Source organism: Nanorana parkeri, unplaced genomic scaffold (assembly GCF_000935625.1).
Source record: "Nanorana parkeri isolate BGI_ZX_2015 unplaced genomic scaffold, ASM93562v1 scaffold5, whole genome shotgun sequence".
NCBI classification, from domain to species: Eukaryota; Metazoa; Chordata; class Amphibia; order Anura; family Dicroglossidae; genus Nanorana; species Nanorana parkeri.
Window position 1 is genome coordinate 1,429,015 of NW_017306273.1, and position 17,487 is coordinate 1,446,501.

Genomic DNA, 17,487 nt, shown 5'->3' on the forward strand with positions numbered 1-17,487 from the left:
TCTTGTGGTAACATGTACGCTGACGCATGCGTTCCCGCAGAGCACAGAAGTAAATGGCCCCTCTCAGCTTTGTTTCTCTTTTTTTGCAAAACAGGGCGCATTAGTCCGGTTCGGCAGTCGCCCCGACCGGCCGAGTACATTTGAATACGGCGTCTCGTCTCTTTTAGCCTTTTTGATCCAGGTAGAGCTTAAACCGCCATAAGGCGCGCTCGGATTTGAATGCAATTAGCTTTTCACTTAAAATTTCCCCTGCGGTAATCCTCTCGTTGCTACAACAGGTGGAGATCTTCCCATATACAAATCACTGTGTACTCTGATCCTGTGGGTAGGGCGCAGTGGATGTATTTATGCAGCCGACCATCACCTGTGTAAAACAAATACCTCTATTAATAGAAGGCGCTCCGGCTATCTCGGTTTCCTCGCTTAGTGCGTCTCCATCCTTCCTGCAATCCCCCACATCTGTGATACCGGTGCCATGGTTGTCGTATCGGCGTTGGATCGTTGCTTCGCTCTCTTACTCCACCTCTGCGCCGCGCTGGGCTGCCAAATCTCCAACTATAAATCGGAATATAGACTTCCCGGAGATTACGTGATCGGAGGGCTGTTCCCGCTCCACAAAGCGGATTCAACGCAATTTCCCATGCTGGGGCTCAACTACTGTGATGGGTGAGAGAAGCCTGGAAAGCGCCTTCGCGCCGCGTCGTAAAGCAAACCTGTCATGCGGGAAACGTGGAGGCTGCCGTTACTGGGCGCTCCTGAAAACGTGTTCCATGGTGACCCTCTAGCCCAGGGGTAGCAAACCTCGGCAGCTGTGCTTTAACTACAAATCCCTCCATGCCTCTGCCTCTGGGAGTCATACCTGTGGCTGTCTGAGTCTTGCAATGCCTCATGGGACTTGTAGTTCCACAACAGCTGGCGGGCTGAGGTTGCCTACCCCTGCTCCAGCTTCAATGTTTTGACGTGCTGAGCCGGAACCAGTAGGCTAATAAAGACTACTCTGGATTTGGTGACCTGTGTATTTGTTCTGGTTTGGTGAATCTAGAGCAGTTGCCCATGGCAACCAGTCGGCTTCTAGCTTTCATTTTCAACCTTCAACTAAACAAGCTGAAGAGAGATGCTGATTGGTTGCCGTAGGCAACTGCTCTAGATTCTGTCAGCTCCAGTTTTCATAAATTTCCCCTAGAATACCTTACAGAGAGCTATCATACGATCAGGCAGCTAGCATTATCAGGAGTGCGTTAATGGCAGCCCCTTTATTTGTCTTATGGCAGCTTTACTTGATAAGATCAGTCCAAGTCAACATTTAGGTATTAGGCAAATGCTTTTTGTATTTTTTAAAGGGACCCTTTCATGAGAGGTTAATGGAGGTTGCCATTACCAAGCTCTCTCATTTGGTAATGCTAGATCCCTGGCTGCCATTCTGATGCTTTGATTTCAATGCTGTGCGTGTGCCACTGACTTGGAACAAGCAGAGAAATAGGTATTTCTGACACTTATTTACAGCATGTTTGTTCTGTGACTGAAACATACTATGCCAGTCAGATGAATGACTACCACTGGTGAAGGCTGTGTAAGGTCTGAATCCTAATATGTACAGTAATCCGCCATGAGGGAGAGGGCTGCATGAGGTCAGGATCCTAATATGTACAGTAATCAGCCATGCTGAAGAGGGCTGCATGAGGTCAGGATCCTAATATGTACAGTAATCAGTCATGCTGGAGAGGGCTGTGTGAGGTCTGGATCCTAATATGTACAGTAATCAGTCATGCTGGAGAGGGCTGTGTGAGGTCTGGATCCTAATGTGTACAGTAATCAGCCATGCTGGAGAGGGCTGTGTGAGGTCTGGATCCTAATATGTAAAGTAATCAGTAACGGACAAAGACAGTCCCTGTTTAAGTGCGTGCACTGGACCTGCTCGGACGTCCAGGTTCGAGTCGGCTTGCTATACCTGTTAGATGAATGACTACCACTGGTGAGGTCTGAATCCTAATACAGTATGTGCAGTAATCAGCCATCATGGAGAGGGCTGTGTGAGGTCTGAATCCTAATATGTACAGTAATCAGCCATCATGGAGAGGGCTGTGTGAGGTCTGAATCCTATATGTACAGTAATCTGCCATGCTGGAGAGGGCTGTGTGAGGTCTGAATCCTATATGTGCAGTAATCTGCCATTCTGGAGAGGGCTGTGTGAGGTCTGAATCCTAATATGTACAGTAATCAGCCATCATGGAGAGGGATGTGTGAGGTCTGAATCCTATATGTACAGTAATCTGCCATGCTGGAGAGGGCTGTGTGAGGTCTGAATCCAATATGTGCAGTAATCAGATATTCTGGAGAGGGCTGTGTGAGGTCTGAATCCTATATGTGCAGTAATCAGCAATTCTGGAGAGGGCTGTGTGAGGTCTGAATCCAATATGTGCAGTAATCAGATATTCTGGAGAGGGCTGTGTGAGGTCTGAATCCTATATGTGCAGTAATCAGCAATTCTGGAGAGGGCTGTGTGAGGTCTGAATCCAATATGTGCAGTAATCAGATATTCTGGAGAGGGCTGTGTGAGGTCTGAATCCTATATGTGCAGTAATCAGCAATTCTGGAGAGGGCTGTGTGAGGTCTGAATCCTAATATGTACAGTAATCAGCAATTCTGGAGAGGGCTGTGTGAGGTCTGGAAACTAATACGTACAGTAATCAGCCATGCTGGAGAGGCTGCTTGAGGTCTGAATCTAATGGTGCCCATACACTGCTCGATTCTCGTACGAGAATCGCGGGAAATCCCGCGATCGTACGAGAATCGAGCAGTGTGAACTAAGACGTGCAACCGTTTCTACTGTACGGTCGCACGTCTTTTGTCTAAGGAGCACGCTAAATCGTACGATTTTCAATCTATACAGTAATCAGTGATGGACAAAGACAGTGTCCGTGTTTAAGTGCATGCACCTGGACCTGCTCCGATGTGCAGTTTCTAGTCGGCTTATAGCCGCACGCAGCTGCGTCCTCCTATAGGGATGTACAGGCGGCTGCACGCAATGACATGCTGCACATGTCCCTCCCAGGAGCAGGTCTTTGCATAGACATGAACGCCGTACGGATGTGCACGCCCACGTGAATGAGGTCTTAAAATACAGATTTAGTCCTGTGAGCATCCATGGCAGAACCTGTCTAAACATTCCGCCCATCTTCGCCGATTTGTGAAAAGGGCGCTGACCTCAAACAGCCCTCATCTCTCCTATGTAAATCCCAGAGAAGCATCCCCGGTAGAAAGCTGAACTCTTCCCTGAAGAATGTCTATAAATCTATTGATCCTATTGGTGACATCCCATGTTGTATCTTGCACACAGTGGCACCACTGTCCGATAGACGAGTCTGGGTTTGGCGGTTGCCAGGAGAACGGTACTTGCCTGACTGCATTGTGCCAAGTGTAAAGTTTGGTAGAGGGGGGATTATGGTGTGGAGTTGTTTTTCAGGGGTTGGGCTTGGCCCCTTAGTTCCAGTGAAGGGAACTCTTAAGGCATCAGCACACCAAGACATTGTGGGCAATTTCATGCTCCCAACTTTGGGCCCGGCGAGCCGGCCTTCTCCTCCAACATCAGTACCTGACCTCACAAATGGTCCAACATTCAAGTAGACACACTGCTAAACCTTGTGGATGACTTCCCAGAAGAGTTGAGGCTTTTATAGCTGCAAAGGGAGGAGCCAACCCAATACTGAACCTTACAAACTAATACTGGGATGCCATTAAAGTTCATGTGCGTGTAAATGCCGGCGTCCTAATACTTTTGGCAAAATAGTGTATTTGTGAACATAGTAAGAGCTGTTACACTTATGCATTACTCATTCTGCATTCAGGTAACATGAAAGAATATTTCTGCTGCTCGGTCCATTTCACAATCCGGTTTGTAACTGACATTTTGTTGCCTTTATCATTCACTTTCTTCTTTTCAGAAGCACCTTTAATATTCTGGGCTACCACTTACTCCATTCAACGAGGATGGCCATAGAGGAGATCAATAACTCCAGCACACTGCTCCCCAACGTCACCCTGGGCTATGAGCTGTATGACACGTGCTCCGACCCCACCCACATCTACGGAGTTCTGCGCAACCTCTACCGCTGCGAAGAGCCCTATCTACAGATGCAGAACAACTTCACCAACTACAAAACGAAAGCCATTGCTTTGGTTGGCCCGTCCAGCAGTAGCTTTGCTTTTGTTGCAGGCAGAGTTTTGGGCAAGTTTCTTGTTCCCCAGGTAAGATTAATTTATCATTATATAGTGAGAAAATAAAGATTCTTTTTTCAATAGTACTACTTAAATTTTAAAGTACCAGAGCCCTGACAGTATCTATGATCATTCCTTTTGGGCAAATAATGCCTTAAATTAAGGTTCTTAATACGGTATATTATTTTCCCATTTCCAATGTAGTGTTGTAATGTCACATTATGGTCACTAGATGGAGCTGGGGAGTGTTTTAAATAAGGATTTCTTTTCTATGCTCCTCGGCCCCATCTAGTGGCCATAAGTTGGTATTACAACACACTACATTTGAACTTGGAAAAGCTTCATCTGGTGGCCATAATGTAATATTACAACACCACAATCGAAGTGAGAAAAAATATATTAAGAACATTTATTTTTGGCTCTATGTGCATTAAACACACATTCACAAATATTTGCAGGAGGAGGGGACCTGTGAATTGTTTATAAACAGGCCCCTTAGTCTTAGTGTCACAAGCACATCCCTCACCTACACCATTTGGCTAGACGTTTGTGGACACCCCACCTGATTATTACATTCAAGTGCTTCTCTATTAAGAGTGCAAATACTGTAAATTTTAGACCATTGTGCTCTTCCAACTTTGTGGTAAAAGTTTGGTGAATACCCTTCTCTTTTCCACCATGACTGTGCCCCTGAGCACAAAGCCAGCTCCATAGTAGTAATGGTTTGATGGGTTTGGTGTGGAGGATTTGAGTGGCCTCCATAGAGCCCTGACCTCAGTCCTACTAAACACCTTTGGGGTGAATTGGAACGTTGATTGTGAGCCAGGTTTTTTCGTCCAACATCAGTACCTGACCTCACAAATGCTCTTTCAGCTGAATGGGCACAAATAATTCCCCCCAGGCACACTCCAAAATCCTGTGGAAACCATTCACAGAAGAGTGTAGGCTGAATGGGGGACTGACTCTATATTAATGTCCATGGTTTTGGAATGGGATGCCCTGTGAGCTCATATAGGTGTAACGGTCAGGTGTCCACAAGCATTTGGCCATAGTGTAAATATCCTACCTTACCTTCATAGCTGAAACATCTTGTATGTGGACAGTTCAGCAAATTCCCCCTCCACGGCATTGACTCCCTGAGCCATCTGATGGGTAGCTGATGGAAAAGTCAATCTTCATAGTCAGTCCTCCTCCTCCAGCCTGCTGATTGGACAATGAAGGAGCAACAGTACATTTAAACCGCTCTCCCCTCCTGCAGCGATGTTCTCAGTGTTAAACTGACAGCATTGTACGAAGCAACAGATCCCTGATTGCCTCACAACATTGCCCCTCTCCCCCCTAGTCTGCGACCTGCTAGGAAGGGTGAATAAGATATGTCATCAGCTCACACGGGCAAGCTTGTTTCAAAGTGCAAAACTCTTCTTTATTGCATTACTGCATAGAAAAACAATGTGTCTGTGCTCCTCAGCTCTATCTAGTGGCAAAATGTATTACTGCAGCACACTGCATTCGAATCCGGAAGAAATATACTGCTTTATGAACATTGGTTTTGGCATTTTTTGCCCAAAATGTACATACTCAGGCCCTGTGAATTGTATATTGATTGACCCCTTTAAAATTGTGTCTATCAACTCTTTTCTGCATCCCACAATGCAAAGTGAAAGCCTCAGTTATCTATAGTAGCCAATGCATATTACACTGTGGGATGCTGGGGTAATGCCGGTGTTCTATCGAAAGCTCCAACTTGTCAAAATCTCAAGCTACCTCACTGCCGGCCGGGTACTTGCAAGTTGAAGATTTCGACCAGATGGCGTTAGACTCCAAAAGACAAAGACTGACGGAGCTCTCTAAACAATATTCAGCAGGTGTCCAACTCGACGAGTATTCTGTAAACGCTATGTGCGCGCGCAACAGTACAGAGCTCCAGTCTTTCTGAGCACTGGAAGTGAGGTAGTTGGAGATTTCGATGAGTTGGAGCAAAAGGAAGTTTTACTGCGGCCATTTATTAAAAGAGAAACACTGCCCCCTTGTGTTTTAAGTCCTGACTTACAAATTGTCTGCACAATGGCCAATCCACTATATTTGTTTTGCGTTTTTTTTAAGTGGATGTAAACTGCTGCATGCTGAGTTGCACAAATATACCAAAATATGCACAGCAGCAAGATGAAAGATAGAGCTGGATGTAGCACAGTCATTGTATTTTTTTTTCTGACGTCACTTTATTATGATTATTATGATATTATTATGATAATCCTTGATTCATTTAGCACCATCGTATCCCATGGTGCTGTACAAAGTCAGAGAAACATACAATGGTAGGTAATGCAACTACATAAAATGTTTAGAAAGGTACTTACAGTTGTATAGCAAAAGATAGTGTAATAATCGGAGAGATTGTTACTTCCTGCTTGCAGTCTAGAGTAGCCTTCTGCAAATTTTTAACCTTAGAGAAACCCTTACGATCATTTTCAGGTCTCAAGTAATAGTTAAAGTGACATTAAACCCTCAGATTTTTTAACATAAAACAATAGTGTAATGTGTGCCTTACTGTAATCCATGGTTGTTTCCCTTCTCTTTGCTGCTCTTCCTTTTAAATCCGTATCTCTTCTCATGCTGGGCAGAACTTCTGTTTTGCAGCAGACTGCCTTGTCTCTGGAATGGATACATGGTGTCTGTGTCAGCACTACAGGAAGAGACACTCAGCTGCAAAGGGAAGTTCTCCCCCAGCATGAGAAGAGATAAGGATTTAAAAGGAAGAGCAGCAAAGAGAAGGGAAACGACCAAGGATTACAGTAAGGCACACAGTATTGGTTTGTGCTAAAAAATCTGAGGGTTTAATGTGACTTTAATAAACAATAAAAGAATGTGGCTTCCTTTTTAATGTGACACATTTAACACTCAGTAGGAGAGGTGCCTTCTTAGGTTGGTGGTGAGTGGTAGAGGTGCCTTCTCAGATTGGTGGTGAGTGGGAGAGGTGCCTTCTTAGATTGCTGGTCAGTGGGAAAGGTGCCTTCTTAGATTGCTGGTCAGTGGGAGAGGTGCCTTCTTAGATTGGTGGTCAGTGGGAGAGGTGCCTTCTTAGGTTGGTGGTGAGTGGGAGAGGTGCCTTCTTAGATTGGTGGTCAGTGGGAGAGATGCCTTTTTAGATTGGTGATCAGTAGGAGAGGTGCCTTCTTAGGTTGGTGGTGAGTGGGAGAGGTGCCTTCTTAGATTGGTGGTCAGTGGGAGAGATGCCTTTTTAGATTGGTGATCAGTAGGAGAGGTGCCTTCTTAGGTTGGTGGTGATTTGGAGAGTTGCCTTTTTAGATTGGCGGACAGTGGGACAGATGCTTAATTAGACTAGTGGTGAGTGGGAGAGGTGCCTTCTTTGAGTGGTAGTCAGTGGGAGAGGTGCCTTCTTATATTGGTGGTCAGTGGGAGAGGTGCCTTCTTAGATTGGTGATCAGTAGGAGAGGTGTCTTTTTAGATTGGAGGACAGTGGCAGAGATGCCTAATTAGACTAGTGGTGAGTGGGAGAGGTGCCTTCTTATATTGGTAGTCAGTGGGAGAGGTGCCTTCTTAGTTTGGTGGTCAGTGGGAGAAGTGCCTTCTTAGGTTGGTGGTGAGTGGGAGAGGTGCCTTATTAGATTGGTGGTGAGTGGGAGAGGTGCCTTTTTAGATTGGTGATCAGTAGGAGAGGTGTCTTTTTAGATTGGTGGTCAGTGGGAGAAGTTCCTTCTTAGATTGGTGGACAGTGGGAGAGTTGCCTTCTTAGATTGGTGGTCAGTGGGAGAAGTTCCTTCTTAGATTGGTGGACAGTGGGAGAGTTACCTTCTTAGATTGGTGGTCAGTGGGAGAGATGCCTTCTTAGACTGGTGATAAGTGGGAGAGGTCATGTGCCTTCTTAGATTGGTAGACAGTGGGAGAGTTGCCTTCTTAGATTGGTAGTTATTGAGAGTAGGGCTCCTTATACTGGTAGTTCAGTTTTTTGAATGCCATGTTACATTGGTGTTTAGTGGGAAGAATGACCTTTACATTGGTGATGATCAGTGTAGTGGCCCTTAGATTGTTGCCTATTGGCTAGAATGCCTGTTGGTGTTCTGTGGCTATTTACCTTAGAGCAGGTATTAGAGGTTCCATTGGTCCTACACCACAGGCTCTTCTAAGGGCCATACATCAGTCAAGAGATCAATCTCAATCTCTCTAACAATGAGACAAAATCTCTCTAATGTGAGGACAAATCCCCTTTTGTTTCGTGTTGGGTTTTATTGCCACACTTTAATCTTTCCAGTAGGGCTGCAGAAATTAATGATTAATTACCCGATTAATCGTTAAAATTTTTGATCGATTAAAATTATTTTGATCACTAATGAAAACACTCACCTCTCCGCCGGCTTCCGGGGCTGAAGATCCAGTGACGTCACGGACATCGACGTCACCGGACTCCTCCCCCCTTCCCCAAGTGGCTCCGTCGGCTAACGAAGGGAAAGGGGAGGAGTCTGGTGACGTCGATGTTCGTGACGTCACCGGACTCCTCCCCCTTCCCTTCGTTAGTCGACGGAGCCACTTGGGCCGGTGAGTTTGCCCAAGAAACTTGTTCTGCACGAGTGCCAGGCAAGGCATTGGCCTATACACATACAGCACAGCAATGAAGTAATAAAATGAACTAGGATCACACTAATCCAGCACGTTATTATTCTGAGTTGCCCCACTCAAGCGGCAGCTATATTGAGTGGGGCACGTGAGATTAATAACGTGCTGAATTAGTGTGATCCTAGTTCATTTTATTACTTCATTGCTGTGCTGTATGTGTATAGGCCAATTTAGTTGGATCTGTATGTGCGTTATAATTAATCGAAATTAATCAATTTTAAAAAATTCGATTAATCGAACACGAAAATTTTAATCAGTACCAGCCCTACTTTCCAGGAATAACAATTAATAATAAATGCCAGAGAGAATACTGTATCATTTACAAAATGGCTGATTTCTATTTTCAGATAAGTTACTCCGCCAGCAATGAGCAGCTTGGTAATAAGAGGACCTATCCATCCTTCTTTCGCACCATCCCCAGTGACAAGCTTCAAGTAGAAGTCATTTTAAACTTGCTGCAGAAGTTTAAGTGGACGTGGGTGGCAATAGTTGGCAGTGATGATGTCTACGGCAGGCAGGGTGTACAAGACCTAAACACCCTGGCGAGCAAGAATGGCATCTGTATAGCGTACCAGGGCCTGATCCCACTTAGCACTGATACAACCAACGTCAAGAAGATGGTGGCCAATATAGTCCAGACCAGAGTCAAGGCAACTGTGGTCTTCTCGGCCTACTTCAACGCCAGGATATTTTTTCAAGAAGTCCTAAATGCCAACGTCACCGACTTTGTCTGGATCGGGAGTGAAAGCTGGATAATGGACACCCAAATCACAGCTATCGCCAATATCAAGAGAATTGGCTCGGTATTAGGAGTTTCAGTGGGTCAGGTCTTTTTCCCAAAGCTACTCGAATTTGAAACAGAATATGTCACATCTCCAAAAATAAAAACCATGGGCCAGAATGGCTGTAACCAAGTCTGCCTCGACTGTCAGGCTTTCACACTGCAGACCATGCCCATCCAAACTCAGTTTTCAATGTCAGCTTCTTTCAATGCCTATTCGGCAGTGTACGCCATAGCATATGCCTTACATGACCTACTAGACTGTAAATCTGGACAGTGCAGTACCAATACTTTCTATCCATGGCAGGTAAGTAATACTATTTAAAGTGTATATTTGGGTGAAATAAGGAATAAATAAAGCATATTCAGTATATGTCTACAATGTATTCACATTCCCCTATGTTTTATCCCTTTGAAATCTCTGCAAGTCCAGAAAAATCCCTGTTCACCCGTCAAATCTCCAGTGAGCTTCTAACTTCCTGTCAGCCCTGCCCACATGTTGTGTTTGGGGTAAGGGCTCTTGGGGGATGTAGTTCTGGGGACATGCCTAAGACAATAGTCAATAAACCTATCGCACTCCTATCCGTTTTTTCATGTAGAATAAGTGGGGGCAGCGGTAATCAACGGATGGCAACCATTCTCAAGTAAGAATAGAAATATGGACACCGGCACTCCTAATGCTGTATTAATGCGTCGATTTATTGACGGACATGCAGCATATCACATAAAATGCAACGTTTCGGGTGCTCCCAGGATCCCCTTCCTCAGGCAGAGCATGTAATGAGGAAGGGGATCCTGCGAGACCCTGAAACATTGCATTATATGTTATTTGCTACATGTCGTCAATACATTGATGCATTAATACAGCATTAGGAGTGCCGGTGTCCATATTTCTATTCTACCTAAAACAATAGACACTGAGTCTGGTGATGATGTCAGAGGGAGTATTAAAAGCTGTGTGTCTCACTACAGGAAATAGATCAAAGTAAAAAATAATGCTTGGTGTAGCGCTCACCTTCCAAAAGAGCCACTGGATGGATTGGACCCTCCTAGCCTCTCTAGGGTACACAGTTCCATAGCTGCCCCAAAGCATCCACTGGCATACCAGTGGTGACTGACTGACTTCCATGCTGCTGACCCTTTGCTTGCAGTAAATTAATTTAGGAATTTGGGACGAGAAGGTTAAGGCACAGGACACCCATGGTCTTGACTCCAGAAAAGAGAGACAAAAAAAGTACTTTTGAGGGGAGGCCAATAAGTTATTTCCCTTACCATGTTTAAAGTTGAAAGTTTATTGGTGGATATCTTAGGTAATATGCATGCCAATTTTTGTAGGTCGTGGTGAATTATAGTTAGAGCCAAGAGAAATGGAGTAGGTGTTATGCCGGACAAAATTGAATACCGAGCCGTGATTAGGTTCCTCCATCTTCAAGGGAAACCTGCCCAAATAATCCATGAAGAGATTTCAGCTGTGCATGGAGAGGATTTTCCATAGGCTATGAATCTCTGCCCCGGAAGGTGCCAGGTCAGGTGAGTAAGGTGGATTCATAGCCTATGGACAATCCTCCTTATTGGCCTCTCCTTGTACAACCTTTACAGATATAGAACCTATAGGCTGACCCAGAATTCTATGAATAGAGTACCTGCAAGATACTGGATGTTGCTGCTACCAACAACTTGGGGAGAAATCACCATACTTTAGTCAAGGACCGAGCTTCTGGCCAGCTTCTCAGACTCCTTACTAAGTTTCTCCATGGCATCTTCATCCTCAAGCTTCACATACTAGGCCTTAAACCCAGGCTTCAGTCTAAGCACATGACCACCCTCCTCGGGCAGCAGTCCTAGGAGGATCAGACAATCCAAAGCATCTCTTCCCCAGGCAGGAGGCCCAGGGGAAAGGCTGACTTCCCAATGTTACTCCAAAACATTTATGTCCTCTCCCAGCATGCACCACTGACAATAAACCTCCTAGTGGTTGGCCAGGGAGGTACAAACATTTCTGATTCTGATTACTGCAGCCTCCCACACTATTGCTTCACTTTCCAGCAACAGGCAGAAGAAAACAATGACCAGAGCTAAGGAGAGACTTAAAAAAGGTGAACTATCGTTCAGAATCGGACTGACTACAGTGGTACAACTTCTAAATTTAAATAAACACTCCTGCTTAGGGCATGGTGGCCACATTTGACATGCTCTTGAGGTGTAGGTTTGAGGGCATTGGTCCTCTATTGTTCTGGGTAGTTTAAGTCACCAATATGGAGGCTTAGGAGGGGTTTGGCGCTTGACTCTAAATTTGCATATAACGTCATCTTATTTTACAATTTACTGTTGGTTATTGTTATCACAATAGTGATCACTGGTGACGAAATGACTGAGACAGGAAGCATAGGAAAATGTTTCCACTGGGGTGATGGGCAGCAGGTTCTGACTTTTTCTCACCCTCTACAAAACGAACAAATACTTTGGGTGGAGTACCTCGATGTTTTACAATCCAGAGGGTAAATTCCTTTGTTTCTTTTTTTCCATAGCTTCTGCAAAAGGTGAAGAAGGTGAATTTCACTATGTACAATCAGACCATTAATTTCGATAGCAATGGAGACCCGGCCACTGGTTATGACATAGTCATGTGGTCGTGGAGCGAAGATACCCCAACGTTCAAACTCATTGGCTCTTACAGTAAAACTACACAGCAGTTGCAGCTGAATGACAAACTACAGTGGTACACCAAAGATAATACCGTGAGTTGGCCTAAGACATTATTGTTTAACCTGTTTGCCATATCTGGCAGCCTCTGTTGGAGCTGGCAGGCTCACCTCTATAAAATAAATACTTTATCATTAATTGCCAGTTTCCATGTGGCACAGAGCACAGGCTGATGAAAGTCTACACATCCTGCATGAACACTGCTGAATCCTACATTTTGTTTACAGGCCTCAGGATATTAGGAGGATGAGATTGGCTGTAAGACAAAATACATGCTAAAATGCTTGTGTTGTGCATTTTCAGGTGATCTTATTAGAGTCCATGGGGATAAAAAGGTGATCCATGTGTTTTTCATGTAACAAGTGGCAGCACAACACTCAAATGTAAATGGGTAACATTCAATATAATTGGGAATCTTCATGTTGACTGTTGTTGCACTTTGGGGAAGGGGCATGAAATTGCTCAGGTGTGAAGTGGGGCTTACTATGTCATTTACAGGCACATTTAGGTTGTGTAATCACTGCGGCAGTCAGAGGAATAATATCTGTAGGAAGGAGAGATATAAGCACAAAGGCACCAATGTTTTGCTCATTGTGGCATGAGAGTACTTGCAAGGGGTTTATTTATAAAGCAGTGAATGTGACTTTTACTAAACATTAACTGAAGGTGAAGCAATCACGGTCATTTAAAGCAAATGTACCAGGAAGCTTTACCTCTAGGACCATACCTAATAGCTTTACCTCTGTACCATCTAGGGCTTATAATTGCTTTGGTACATTATCACTGGGTAATATTTGCGTTAGATAAATTCAAGCAAGGGAGTAAATGAGGGCAGACAGAGATATATAATAAATAATATACTATGGACCCCATTTATAATGAGGTTTGTTCGCTACCCTATATGGGAAAAAGTTTGTGGACAACTGATCATCACTTCTATATGAACTTGTTGGACATCCCAATCCAAATCTATGGACATTAATATAGCCCCCCCCCTCCCTTTACCCCTGACTTTGTGGCTAAAACAGCCTCCACTTTTCTGGGAAGGCTTTCACAAAATGTTGTAGTGTGTTTGGGGGGATTTGTGCCCATTCAACCAAAATAACTTTTGTGAGGTCAGCTACTGATGGTGGAGGGTGGAGGAGAAGACCTGGCTTGCAATCTGCGTTTCAATAATTCACCCCAAAGGTGTTCAATAGGGTGGAGGTCAGGGCTCTGTGCAGGACATTCAGGTTCCTCCACACCAAACGCCTCAAATCTTTTTCGAAACTGACTTTGGGCACAGTCATGGTGCAACAATATAACGGCCTTTCCCAAACTGTTGTGCACAGTTGTCTAAAATATTTTTGTATGCTGTAGCATTAACAATGTCTTTCACTAAAAACACCTAAACTCAAACATTTGGAGGGGTGTTCACATACTTTTAGCCTTTTATTGTTCTTTGACTTTGAATGCCAAAAGCCCAGCAAGTATAAATAACAAAATTCTAACTAACTAAAGTCTTAATAAAAACTGAATTTACCTCACGGCAAAGTAAAACAACCATTTACTGTTCCTTTTGTATCCAGGTACCAGAATCTATTTGTTCTAAAGAATGCGAAACAGGAGAAAGAAGGGTACAGACTGGGTCTCACACCTGCTGTTTTGAGTGTTTACCATGCCCACAAATGAGTTTTCTCAATGCAAGTGGTAAGTCTAGTCCTTCTAAATTTCTGTATTAGGAAGGAATTTTCTGATACATCTCTTGAGTTGAGACATTTTCTTTGAAGGCTCCCTTGGAAGGATGCTGGGGTGCCTTTCTCCCCCCATACACAGCCCTAGGCCAATTACCAAACATCAGAATCATCGCATGAGTTATGGAACTGAATGACATGGTGCTCCATACCCAGAAGTACTGGGTATTTCCTTTTTCTCCCCATAGCTGAATGGAGTGGTACACAGGAAAGATGAGTATGTGCTATGGAGGCCAAATTGTAGTCTGTAGAAACTACCCTCCCAAGAATCTCCAGAATCCAGCACTTCCAGGAATGTTGGTTTTCCAGTTCACCCTGCACAGAATGGTTACTTCCACCATAACTCTATAGGGCACAGTAAAGATGAAGGGGTTGGACAACCGAACCACTGAGCACATTAGGGGACTAAGGACCAAACACTCCTTGAAGTGTTTCAAAATTACTCACAGTGTCCCCAGTACAACTCAAAAGCCCATTGCTGTCACCATTTCAGCTGCGGGTGCGCACATCGCCAGGGCCTGCTCCTTCCAAACCAGTCCACCATACCATACCGAGATGCTGCAAAGAGCCGTTCTGTTAGGCATAAAAACAACTTTATTGTTACCGCATTTTTTATGACAGTCAACATTTGCTTCCAGTTCTGCTATATTAAAAAATGGTCTTTACCTAGATGTAATTTATTGTAAGTGGAGACCACCCAAGGTTGCCAACTCAACTGTGCATGTTCTGGGTTTAATACAATTCAGCCAGTGTGTGGTACTATATTTTAAAAGTAGTAGTTCATTTGTTTTGGTAATTAGGCAAATGCCTTGGTAAGATAGCTAGCTTCTTAAAGTGCAACTCCAGCCAAGCAGCCAAATAACTGGTCAGTCACTTTTGTTGGTTTCCAGTCCTCTGCCTCACTACGCAGACAGAAAAATTATAATACTACTTCTTGATTCTGCTTTACCGCTTGTTGGATCATCTCCTTGCTAACTGGGCAGAATTGATGATGCTGATTCATTCTCCAGTGAAAAAGCTAGAGGTGGAGAGATGGTGTAGGAAGCTGGATACCTGAACCAGGAAATAGGTGTGTCATCTGCTTGGATGGCTTTAGTCTATATTATGTAGAAATAGTAGGCTGCTCGCTTGATGACATAGAAATATCAAAGTGTCCCACATGTTGTATCTAAGATGTGGCAAAAGGAACGTAAGTGCTCCACTCCATCAGTGCCTATGCCCATAAGAATGCTCTATACATGGCATATGGGCATGTATAGAATTTTATTACGTTGGAATTGAAGGGTCAAGGAGATCCAAATCGTTTCAGGAATCTACATCCTGCTTCATCGGGGGTAATAACAAACATATTTGGTCTTAATGAATAAAATATAAACATGAACAATATATACAGATGCAAATACACATCTGCAGTTTGGCAAATGTGTTTCAATTGCAAGACTGGTCATTCAGAATTAAAATCTTGTGGCAGGTAAAACAGTAAACATTTTAGTATTTCATCTTTGAAACTCTTGCACATCCTAGAAAGGAGATTCTATAGAAATTCAAAGTAATAAAGGAATAAATAACAACTGGACACCACTAGATCAGCCATGGTTCTGGTGGAGGACAGAGTTGGAGTAAGAGGACAGAGGAAAATCACATGGAAGCAGCTGGACACATGAAAATCATTTCAAGAGTGTGTACATTTCCTGTATATGTTGAGTTTTGGGTAGGCTTTGGGTTTTTTCTTTACAACATGTCAATTTTATTTATGTAAACTGAATGACAAAATCAATATTTATGTTCTCCAGATCTTTATACGTGTCAGCCTTGTGGAACTGATCAGTGGTCACCAATGAAAAATGACATCTGCTACAATCGAACCGTGGAATACCTACCTTGGACTGACCCATTGTCCCTCGTTCTTCTGTTTCTTGTTACATTGCTGCTATTAGTGACCATAGCAATAGCCGTTCTATTTGTTATTAATCTGAACACTCCGGTAGTGAAATCGGCAGGAGGGAAGATGTGTCTGGGGATGTTATTGTCTTTAGCGCTCTCTCTTTGTACCTTATACTGCTATTTTGGAGAACCTGGAATCATCACATGCATGGTGAGACAACCTGTCTTTGCCGTGAGTTTCACCATTTGCTTCGCTTGCATCGTGGTCCACGCCTTTCAGATTGTTTGTATTTTCAAGATGGCTACCCATATGCCAAGAATATACGACATCTGGGTGAAGAAGAATGGCTCAGATGTTTTCATTGCCGCCAGTACCGCCATTCAGGTCCTGATCTCCGTTGTGTGGATTGTGGTGAAGCCACCAAGGCCTATAGCAGACTATTCCACCTTCTCAGATCAGATCATTCTGAAATGTTCTGAGACGGTGTCCATAGGTTCCATCGCTGAAATTATTTTTATTGCTTTCCTCAGCATGATATGTTTTATCTTCTGCTACATGGGGAAAGATTTGCCTGCAAACTACAACGAGGCCAAGTGTATCTCATTCAGCTTACTGGTCTACTTCTTCTCCTGGGTTGGGTACTTCACAACGTACATCATTTATCAAGGGAAATACCTTGCAGCGGTCAATGTGGGCGCTGTGCTCCTCAGCGTTTTCGGGATCCTAGCTGGATATTTCACTCCAAAATGTTATATCATTCTGCTCCGGCCAGAAATGAACACTACAGAACATTTTCAGAGTGCCATCCAGGATTACACCAAGAAACAGTCCGCACATGATTAAAAATCAGATAAGCATGATTATGGACCAATATGCAGACTGAAAAAGAAGGAAGTACCTAGAACAGCTTAGTCTGTCAAATTAAAGAAAAACAGAATACCAGGGTTAGAAGAACCAATCACATTCCAGCTGTAGTTTACCTTGGCTTTATTAAGGAATTGCACAGTATTATGTGTAAAGATGTTGACATAAGGTCTATTTGTATATTTTAATATTAGTTTTACCAGGACTGTCCTTAAGGTAAAGGTATTTGCCCCTGAGGAGATGTCATTCGGATGTTGGATGGGGGGCATGACTACTGCCAGGGAACGATCACTGGGTCTCATATTATTTGCTTGCCAGGAGCAAATAAAACCAGAGCATGCCGCTCAATTCCTGGCAACTGGTGACTTCAGCGAGCTGGCTGGGAAGCTGCACAGAGTGTCACAGGTTGCTAAGAGCCACCACCTAGCTGCTCCCCAATGAGATGCAGCCTAGGGCAACTCAATATAGGAATGGCCCTATAATGCCACCTGTGTCATCTATGGGCTTTATGAGTTGGGAGCAATACAAGGCAATGAGTAATATCAACAGAAATGTTCAAATCGATTTCTAGGTTGAAGGTTGCACCCAGAGTGAGTAGAGATAGATTTTCATAAAACGTTTGGACACACGGGCAAAAACTAATATTCTTGCAGTGTTTTTAGTGCTACTCAATC

General features: G+C 43.9%; 1 protein-coding gene across 1 annotated transcript; it reads left to right on the forward strand.

The window, feature by feature from the left end:
* The first annotated feature begins 475 nt into the window (after positions 1 to 475).
* TAS1R1 (taste 1 receptor member 1) lies at positions 476 to 16,792 on the forward strand. Its single transcript, XM_018576608.1, has 6 exons — positions 476 to 666; positions 3,942 to 4,245; positions 9,195 to 9,935; positions 12,157 to 12,366; positions 13,900 to 14,020; positions 15,858 to 16,792. The coding sequence occupies exons 1-6, from the start codon at positions 476 to 478 to the stop codon at positions 16,790 to 16,792; spliced, it is 2,502 nt and encodes an 833-aa protein (XP_018432110.1).
* The last annotated feature ends 695 nt before the right edge of the window (positions 16,793 to 17,487 follow it).

What these genes read in the sequence shown, in the direction of transcription:
- TAS1R1 (XM_018576608.1), top strand. Translation starts at nt 476, where the DNA reads ATGGTTGTCGTATCGGCGTTGGATCGTTGCTTCGCTCTCTTACTCCAC. An exon ending in GCAAGTTTCTTGTTCCCCAG is followed by an intron (nt 4,246 to 9,194) that starts GTAAGATTAATT and finishes TTCTATTTTCAG; the next exon opens with ATAAGTTACTCCGCCAGCAA. An exon ending in GAGTTTTCTCAATGCAAGTG is followed by an intron (nt 14,021 to 15,857) that starts GTAAGTCTAGTC and finishes TATGTTCTCCAG; the next exon opens with ATCTTTATACGTGTCAGCCT.